Source organism: Xiphophorus couchianus, chromosome 20 (genome assembly GCF_001444195.1).
Source record: "Xiphophorus couchianus chromosome 20, X_couchianus-1.0, whole genome shotgun sequence".
Lineage (NCBI taxonomy): Eukaryota > Metazoa > Chordata > Actinopteri > Cyprinodontiformes > Poeciliidae > Xiphophorus > Xiphophorus couchianus.
Window position 1 is genome coordinate 20,787,863 of NC_040247.1, and position 10,775 is coordinate 20,798,637.

General features: G+C 35.2%; 1 protein-coding gene across 1 annotated transcript; it reads left to right on the plus strand.

Moving 5' to 3' along the window:
• Positions 1-432: 432 nt before the first annotated feature.
• On the plus strand, positions 433-9,139 carry vamp3 (vesicle-associated membrane protein 3 (cellubrevin)). Its single transcript, XM_028003267.1, has 5 exons — positions 433-579; positions 5,657-5,735; positions 6,752-6,910; positions 7,098-7,149; positions 7,558-9,139. Coding segments are annotated over exons 1-5 (312 nt in total). The 5' UTR covers positions 433-577; the 3' UTR covers positions 7,578-9,139.
• The last annotated feature ends 1,636 nt before the right edge of the window (positions 9,140-10,775 follow it).

Here is a 10,775-nt window from a genome sequence, read left to right on the forward strand (position 1 = left end):
TTTCTCTGCCATAGAGCCTAACAATATAAGAAATACTTATAATTTCTTATAATTATAATTATAATTTACAGTATAGTGTTTTTATTTTGGTGGTAAACCTAATAGTCGGATTTACATTTGAGGTTTTATCTCTAATGTGACATTTAGGCACTCGTTGGCTGTTAAAGACCGGTGGAAAACAATTGTCGTTTTCAAAATTTCACCCTAATCTCGTTCTCAACGTAGTCAAAAAGAGTTGTTTAATTCTATATCAATATCTGCTGTTTATTAAACCTATTTTGAATAATTCACTCATAAAATCAGTCCAAAATTTATACGAACAAGGATTCGGAATTAATTAATTTATGCATATTAGAAACGTCAAGGCAAATTCTCGTAAAGCAAAAATTAATATAAACGTCCCACTGGTTTTGATAATTCTCTTTTATTTAATTTATAACTGTATAAACCTCCCATTTCTGAAAGCCCCTGAAGGCAGCAGATCGAACGACAGTACTTGGTGTTACAGCGGCTGGCTACACACTTTACAAACAAGGAACAAAAGCGGCTGAGTCGTTCAAAAGAAACCAGTTTCACCATGTAAGTATTTTATGCGTCTACTCAATGTGTTTAAGATCATACTTTTCACAAAGCGAGTGTTTATAGGATATAAGAGCAATACGCGTCATACAAAAACAACGCCCAAAACTTTTCTGTATTAGCTTGCAACAAGTGCTAATACTTTAGCACCACTTCTCAAATGCAAGCCAGCTAAGCTAAGCTAAGCTAAGTGTAGCCGTAAAACATTGAAACTTTTTAGCTGTTTACTCTAGACCTTTTCTCAATTTCTTAGTGAGGCACTTTGACAACAACAAGAAAATATATTTTGAAAGTCTTTTCAACATACACAGCTGTGGAAAAAAATAACTTAGCTGGGAAAAAGTTGATAGTTTGGAGGCTAAGTAACCGTTTCCTCTAGATGCAGCTTTCCTCACTTGGCTGGCCTTGCTCCCAAACAGTTACGTAGATCTTTTTTAAATACAGTTTCCTAACATACTTATTGATTTTGTTCATACAAAGTTGATGTTTCATAACGTGTAATCTTCAATGGGACGTACATGTAACTATGATAAAAGGGCGATACTGATTAGAATATTTTTGAGCTGAACCAAGCAATATTTGAATGTGTTTTCAACAATAATTGTACGTAAGGTAAGTTGTTACCCAGAGTGACTAACTTATGTTTGCAATTAATAGTTGCCAGTGCTTTTATGTCCGGAAAATTCACATTCTCTCGATGATAACTTATTATTTCATTGTCGGTTTTTACTAGAGAAACTCAATCTATTCATAATTTCTTTTAATCCACTGAGGTCTTATGTTAACATATCAGATTTTTGTTTTCTTTTTATTTCTAAGCAACAGAATTATGGTGCACATTAGGATTGCATGCTCAATACATAATAAATTTACTGGTCCTCCATTTTCTATTGAGTTAAGAAAAACTACTCCTAGCTGGGCTTTAGTCCCCATAAAATTAAAATTGGAATCTGCAGGTGAGACTTAAAAAAATGGCTGTTGGTATTGTTCTGGAAAAGCTTTGTCTCTGTTGCTACCATCACCTGTTTCTTTATAGTGAATATTTTGTAGATTACGAAGCAAATACGCTACAAAGTGCTTTTTTGTTCTAATTCAACATATCCAAATTTGCAGGATACAATGCTTCCTAACACCCTGAATTTGTGATTTATTTTCAGTGCACACCCTGGTGCTATTACTTTTTTTAACCTCTTATCAACAGACTTCCATATTCAAGATGCTGGTATCTTAAAAACATTTCCATTGCATCACCAACATTTCATGCATGTTGAAGATTTAAAGTGGACTGATGTTCACACTTGTTGTCTATATTTATACCTGTCCTTCTTAGCAAATCTCTTCTCTCCAGAAATGATCAGTTTGGTACAAAAACTACGCTGTGCATTTAATAATATGCGTGTGTTTTTTTTATTTTATTTAATTATGCCGTAAAGCCTCATGTTTAACTGCTAAAGATAATTTTAGAAATATCTTAGTAATGAACCAAGGATGTTTTTCTAATCCCACTTTCTGTCACACTGTTACTGAAACTTAGCAGAACTTCTCGTTCTCTCAAATTTCATTTTCAGGTAATTCATAGTAATTTTATTATGTAGTGTAAAATTGTTGCTCAAAGATTACCTTGATTGTTTACTTATAGTTTGAATTATCCCATGGACAATGGGATAAATATTATGTCATGTATTAGCTTGATGTTGTTAACGACATTATTTGAAAAAGGAATAAACTGGCTGTAGCAGCTTTTGGGTGGTGTCATGTGGTTAAGGCGGCTACAGTAAAAGGCATGTGTAAACAACATAGCATTCATAAAGAATTGGCTTCCCTAGTCCTCAGTTTTACATGCTCATCCTTTGTTCTTGGCATTTTTCATCCTTCCAGTCCTGAGAGAGTCACTAACAGAGCTGATGCAAGATTACTCATGCAACATGTTTACATTTAGCAGAGATTATCACAGGGTGAATATAGCAAAGCAAGGTTTCCCCCAGAAAACTTGCTAAGCCCGGTGATTGGGTGCCAGGGCAGGCATTTATCCAGCAGCCTATCATGTTTTTGAGTTAAAAAATTTTTTAAAGTTGACAGGAAATTTGAAAATATCACTTGATTATTATGTGTTATTGAAAGATTAGAAGATCAAATATAACATCTTAAAAAATGCAAACATCTTAAAAAGACTTTAATAAATAGGTAATGCTTAGCCTGGTGGGAGCACAAGTAAAGCCTGCCAGGCTTATAAAACACTGGGGGAAACCCTGCAAAGTAAAAATAATTTTTTTTATAACAACCATTATTGCAAATAAAGTGGCAGCAGTGGTATGTTTAGCAATAGACAGCTTGATATATCAAAGTGAACATAAATTTATTATGTAATAAATGTAGAGATATAGTTTCTGAATTCAATCAGACATTTTCTGAAGCAAGTTAAGTTTTTTTTATTTTGTTGCTGGAGATGTTCAAAGTAGCCCCTTCGACTTTATATCAATAGTTAAGGACTTAAAGGATAACGTGCAAACCTTTGTGATTTTGCTGGTGTATAATAATTATCAAATCTGGTCAGGGGTAAAGAAAGACAAGTACCGAGATCAAAATAGGTGAGATTTGCTTAGCTTTCTTTGAGATATGTAAAGCATTTGTTTAGTTTTGCAATATTTCCAAAATGATAAATCCTGATTACTAAATATAATTATATTACATTTTTTAAATGGAGACTTTTTTAGAGATACATGATATATCGGCATTAAAACCAGTACCACTTGATGTCAGACATTTTTTAATTGGTCCGATATTAATATTATTAGTAACCAATGTTTACTCTCACCTTGTTGCTCTTTGTGTTTGGGGAAGTAAGTGGTTTGGCCATTTGATATTTGTTTGGGCATTTTATAATGATGCAGTACAGGATTTTGGGTGTTTAACTAAACCAGAGAAGAAAATTTGTTGTAGTCATCGGTTGTAATAGAAATATTAGTATTAGTTAGGAATATTGGCACAAATTCTCACATCTGTGGGCCACACTTTCAACATCTTCCTATGCTGATGTGTCATTGTTCTTTGTTCTTTGTACTCAACAGATAGAGAACTGAGATAGATTAAGCCGCAGCCCCGCCTTACATTTTGCTTAGGAAGCTCATCATAGACAACATTGACTGCAAAATACAGAAGTCTTGTTGTTGGGGGAGAAAAAAACAAGGCCATATTATTAGCTCTCCACCACCATGCTTGAATACAAGATATTTGAGTTTATCTGCTTTTTTCCAAGTGAAGAGATGTTAATTATATCCATTGCCTATTTATTATCATAAACATAATGATTTTTCATCATGTATTCTACATACTGACAGATGCTCTATTGGCAGGATAAACAATGGGTTCTCCCTTGATTTAATCATTTAAAAGTTAGGAGGCGATTTGCTTTATTGAATGTAAGTAATATGCTGCACATTCTTTTCAGACATTCTGTTTTTGTTCCCAGATTACTTTTGTTCTGAACCCATTTTGTAATTATTACAAAACATGTTGGTGCAAAGGGCTAGCCAGTTTCCTGTCGCCACACAGGTTACCAGTTAAACTGCATATTGAGTATTGTGAGTCGATGTATATTTTTAACTAAACGTTTTAATTATGCATAAACTGTATTCAGACCTCATAGCCGCATGGTGCTGCTGTCACTTCAGTGTAATTATGTATCATGTCAAAAGGTGGCAGTACACTTTCACTGTGCAAAGGCTTTTAAGGTAAGGAAGCACAAAACTAGAAACCTGTGTACTGTACACTTAAAAAGAATAAATTACTGGTTTTAATTTAAGTTTTTAATACTATCAAAATAGTGCAACATTTTGTTGTATTTAGCTATAGCAACATTTCTGTAAGGGTATTAAACCTGAATTTTGCCACAATCTTGGGGTAAAACTTCAGTCTCAAAACATGTTAAAATCTAGTCTATCCTAGTAAAAACTGTCATTTACATAATTATCATCAGGCCTTGCATTATTTTTAGGGCTGTTGTAAACAAATACTTTAGTAATCAAGTAATCTATTGATTATTCTTACAATTAATTGAGTAATCGGATAAAAAAAAATTATAAAATAAAATATTGGTAAATCTGGCATAACACCGGTGTTTCTATCAGATATCAATATCAGTCCAATTTTTCATTTTTGAGCTTGCCTAACCGTTACTTTTCTGTAGTTTAGAAAACTAACCTGGTAACAATAATAGCTCACTGTCTAAGTTAACCTGAAGAAAAGTTATATAAAAATCTGAAATTTTATTCAATTTAATAATAAAGAGGCAGGTTCACAAATGCGCTTATAAAAAATGTCTATGATCCAGCTTTTAGTTTATGTATTCATCTTCAGTCAGTTTAATAGATGAATTCTCACCTTACCCCATACCTGTCAAGCTTTGGGTTTGAGAATACCCAAAGTGTCTTCAGTTGATCAATAATATGTCATCTGGAGTGGGGGTGTGGCGGGCAGGTGAACAAACGAACATAAGATGGGGGTTGAGGGGAGGAAATAGTCTTGGGGACAGACGAACGTAAGTCCGGGGACCGATAGACTAGGGGACGAAAGTAAGAAGGAGGGGGGAGCAATACGGGATATTAACGGCACCTTCGTTCGTCACATTCAGAAACTCATCTACCAGTCATGTACCGCCACGATGGTTTCCGCCACCCGTTTGTTGAGACCAGGATGAAATGAAATTTATTGTGCAGTTATTGTCCGTAAAGCTACACTTACAATGTAACCATCAACTATTCAGCCGCCCGCCGTGTTCAGTGTATCCGCTCACCTGTATGAATACTCCTGCAGTGCTCTTCCCGCTGTTTGCTCTGAATCAGCAGCTTTGACTAATATCTAATATTTGGTTTAAATTATAATACATTTTGTGGGTCTATAGAAGGTTAATTACTGGCTAATATGGTACAGGCTTGTCCTAACAAGACATAAGTGACCATTAAAATAAGATTCTCACTATTGGCCAGCAAGGGGAAAATGCCGTTTGCTTTTAGATAAAGATTTTGTTGTAACATTTGGCCTATAGTCTTTTATTGATATGTGTTATTCGATTTATCAGGTCAGCCCCTGGTCCAGAAGGTTCTGCTGCTGCATCGAGCAACAAGCGCTTGCAGCAGACACAGGCCCAAGTGGATGAGGTAAGATACATTTTAGCTCTTCACTCAATGATGACTCAAAAAGGAATTTAAAAAACGCACAAAAACAAATTACTATGTCTCTAGTGTGACTGCTTTCTGCACAAGTGTCTACTTTTGATCCGCAATGGTTAATTTACACAAATTAGGCAAAGCTTCCTTTTATTTCCGTTCCAAGTTCAAAGCAAATATTGAATAATAAATTCGATGTAGATTGATTGTGTCACTTAGCGCCCTCCCACCAGCCCCTCCCCTTCTCCCTGTTTATTTTGTTGCAGAAACTTACATAACCCTTGGCATCAGTGCCATGATTAACCAGACTGAATCTGTTTCTCCCAAACGTTCTACCTCCGCATGTGCGCGGCATTGCCAAAAGACATTCAGGGAAGGCCATCTGTTGAACAGTTTAAAGGTCACAACAAGTCATTAAGAAAATCAAGTTTAAAAAGTAGCTAAATCTCCTTCATAAACTCCATTACTGTCCTTTTCCTCTCCACTTCACGTTTCTCTTGAAGGTCCACCCTTCCCACCTGGACCTTTAACCCAGTCTGTCACACAGTTTCCAATTGGTTGTCAGAGGTTTATATAATCACCATCTCTTATGTAAGGCCTGCATGGGCTTATGCTCTCCTCTACCGTGCAGCTCAGTCAGGGAGGAGGGGCAGTAGCGAGCTTTGTGGATCAGTGGAACATGTGGGTTACGTGTATCCAGTGACGCTGTACGCAGACTGCTGTCTGTTTGAATCACAGTGAACTCTCATTAAGATAAACAACCCATCAATTACCTTTTCTTACAAGATGGGATACGTCTTAATTGATGTGGTTAGGTAACATTTCCTAAGGATGTTTTATATTCATTACTATAATCTCATAATTTTTACAGTAATACACGTGCACAGTCCTGAACTTTATTTTCTTTCCCTTGTTAAGGATTAAAAACATTTACAAGTATCGAAATATCCAATTACAAAATATATACTCTGCATATTGGTATGTTTTTGTGTTTTTATTTTGTGTAGGTAGTGGATATTATGCGCGTTAATGTGGACAAAGTACTGGAACGTGATCAGAAACTGTCTGAACTGGATGACAGAGCAGATGCACTGCAGGCTGGAGCCTCCCAGTTTGAGACCAGTGCAGCTAAGCTGAAACGGAAGTACTGGTGGAAGAACTGCAAGGTAGATGACTAGTCTGGTCTTAAATTGAACAAACTATTCACTACTGATAATAAAGTGTTATGATTATGTAACTCTGGCATTATAATAGATCTTACCTGACTGCATGAAAATAAATGTAAAAAAAAAATGGGTGTCACAGTTTATCTGAATTTTGTTTTAATAATTTGCCAACTTTTATTCCTTTTAGATGTGGGCCATCTTGATAGCTGTAATAGTGATCGTCATCATCATCATTATTAGTGAGTATTAAGACAAAAAGCTGTCTTGTCGTCGTTAATTTGAGTTCCCATTTGCCAAATGCTTAAAGTTGGTATCATATTGTATTGTAAAAAGCCTTTCATATAGTGTGTTGCAAAGACCTTTTTACTTTAATTTTTTTTTTATTTATTGTAATCACATTACAACCAAAACGTGTATGTCATAGATCAACAGAAATGGTTCATAATTAAGAAGTGGAACCAAAAGACAAAAATTGTACAAACTGCTTATGTTAATCAGTCAATTAATAAAGTTTATTTGTATATCACATTTCAGCACTAAATTGATATGTTAAACATTCTGTATCAGTAGTCAACACTGCATTTCTCATTGTCTAAAACAACATATGAATTTACAAGTATGCTTCTTAAAACTTTTCTTCTTTACAGTTTGGGCCTGCTCAAAGTGAGGCAGATTGAAGAGGATTGGAGGTAAAGAAGAATTGGGTAATATGTATACTTCGGGTCTCGGAAAGAAATCAAATGATCACATTATTCACCTTTCCACTGGTCTTCCATTCTTATCTTGGATTGACTTAAGTGTTTGTGTGTGTATTTCTAAAGGATCTGCGACTTACAATACACACATGCACAAATTTCATTCTTGAGACTGGAAGGGAAGGATATTGTTGCAAAATCTCTCTGCTTATGTTGTTATATTATACATAGTCACTAATGTTGTGTGCCTGGCTAAGAAATGTGCCTTTTCTTTGGATTGTATTAGTTTGCAATACCCCTTTTGTACCACATAGATGTTTTTGCTTTTCAAACTATTATTACCAGTATTTTGATGTTTCCTTTTTCTTTTTTTTAAAGATTTAGGTTGTTTTGCCAATGGTTACAGTGAACATGTGCACAGTGGGATTTAATATCTATTTGTGTTTTTTGCACATGGTTAAGTGCTTATTGAGTTATTCATATGTTATTCATAATAACAGAAAATACAATTGATGTAAAAGGTTATCCACATAAACATAGTACTAATCAGTAAGAAACTTTTAAAACCATCTTATCAAAGTTTCTTATTTACTTTCTCCTTGGCACTTTCATGTTGTACAAGCTTATGTTTAGATAAGTGCTTAACTGCAAAGACCAAACAGCCACATGACCTTACTAAAAAAAAACAAGGCAAAAATAGACCTTAACAGTAATTACGGGAGGGTTGTCTCAGAGATTCTCAGAAACGTGTTCAAAAGATTGATTTTGTGTAATGTCCAAACACAGCGATGTAAGAAAATGTAGTTTCAGACTGATGTCTTAAAGGTCTACCAAATGAGAACTGCCAAATACAGAAAAACATTTTTTTAAATCATCTGTTCAAGCCAGTAACACATTAGTGCCTTCAAATGCTCAAACTGTCAAATAAAGACTCTACCGCTGTCTTTACTCAGCTGAACATAACCTTTAATAAGCTCTTCGGTTATGTCGCACCTGCATTTATTGTATCTGATAACAGACTTTCCACATGTGACACTTTAGTTTTAGTGTAGCGTAAATTTGTGTGCATAAAATGTAGAACTAATCAAATGCTTGGAAGAAGTTTTTTATGGTGCTTTTCTTGCTACTGCTGAACATTAATACAATTCATTGTAATATATGCTATTCGACACTGGATTTGGAGTTTTCTTACTTTGTATAATAAATTTTTCCATTACTGTTAGTGTGGGGTTTCATTTTGGTATTTTCAGAATATCTAGTTCTTATTTAAACTTGCCCTTCAAAATACATCCATGATCTGGAGTAATTAATGTATTGTGGCCTTTCTTAGGTTATAGACAATAGTGTATACGTAATACTTTTATTGCATACAGTAAGCCATGTTATCAGTTGTCATTCCTTTCTATTTACACAGAAATCTGACACCCTTTGACTTTTAAGCCTTGTAATTACGTGCTGGGAAATTGTCTGATAAAGTGCAATTGTACTTTGTGGCCCTTAAAAACTGTTGCTTGAATAAAATTGATTCAGTTTATATTAAAATCCTGTTCTTATTTTGTTTTTACTCACCTTCTAAAACATGTTAGAAATTCCTAATCAATTACAAAGGTTGTCTGTCCTGTTGTCTACTAAGCAAAATATTTTTAATGCTTTTCATTCACAAAAAGCACATCAACATGTTAATCTGTGTATGAATGGATGTGTGACCGCTTTTGGGTTCTTTGGACTTCATAAAGCACTATACAAGTACAGGCCATGTACAATCACTGAATAAGCAAGGTCTGTCTTACAGGCACAATAAGAAAAGCCACCTTTTTCTGCACTTACAGCTTCATGTCTTTTGACATGTTTATTGCAAAAAGCTCAAACCTGGCCAAATTAGAAGGAAAGTATCTCCATCCATCCATTGCCTTCTGTTTATCCAAAATCAGGTCTTAGAGAGAGACCCAATTCCTCTTCCAGCTTTTTGTGGCTTCGTGTCTCTCAACCCACCCAATTTCACACTCTATTGTGGATTGTCCAGTTGCAAGCTGACGGCAAGGGCCTGAAGAAGCCAAAAGTGCCACATCCTCTTCAAAAAGATTCCCTAACCATACAGCCTCTTCTTCATAACTGTTCCTCAAGATCCTATTCTATCCTATGAACACTAAAGACAGATTTTTTTATCTAAGAGATACCACAATTCGTACCCCAGTCGTCCCATGACTGACTGGAGACTGATTATTTTTTCCAACAAATTCTCATTTGGAATTGTTGTTGGACTTCAGCTTTTCTAATATGCTTTGACTGAAACAGTTCAATATTAGCTCTGGCTGTACAGGCAGGACTGTAACTCTGGCATAGTCTTTGGGGCCGGGTCTTTCTCTGGAATGTAAATCTCAAGTTTCAGCCATGTACTTCCATCCACCTTTGCATCAACTCACACCAGCTTCCCATTACCTGATGAAGTAAAAGATCCCAACAATAGGTTGCTGCCATCTCAAGGTCAGGTGTTTTCGGGCTGTTCACTTGCACTATAATATTTTATATGTTATATGTATATGTATTTTATATGGGTCAAAAAGTCAAGTTTGGTTTTATCTACCCAAAGTTCCTTCTTCCCTATGTTTGCCATGTACCCTACATGGCTGGCCCATTAATATTTCCAAGACAACTTAAGCACATGCACATTATAATGTAAAGATATCTATTTTGTAGTTTTTTCCCCTCATAAATTTAGCTTATAGCTCATTCTAATGAATTATGTTTTCATTGATACAATTCATTTGTGACAGTTATGATCTTGGTAGAAGATGAACCCCATGATATCAAGTCTTTTGTAACATCTTACAGATTTTCTTCAAGGATTTCCATCCTCAGCTCCTACATCTTACCATCAGCTTTGACCTGGTTTTAAAGATAAGGGGATTATTCTTGTTCCTTGTTTTGTCTTCAGTTGATCAATCGTTTTCAAATTGTACTCTGCCCTGAGCTTTCAGGATGATGTTGAATTTAAAATGTGAAGATTCAGCGTTTCATAGAATAATATACACAAAACGACACTCCTTCGAGAAAGTACTGAGATGTGCACAGACTGTTCATTCAGTTGCAGAGGCGTGAGTGTGGCAGTTCGGGGTGAATCAAAAATGCTTGCGCAGTCCGCTCTGGCTTGTTGTTTCCCTGTTGCATAA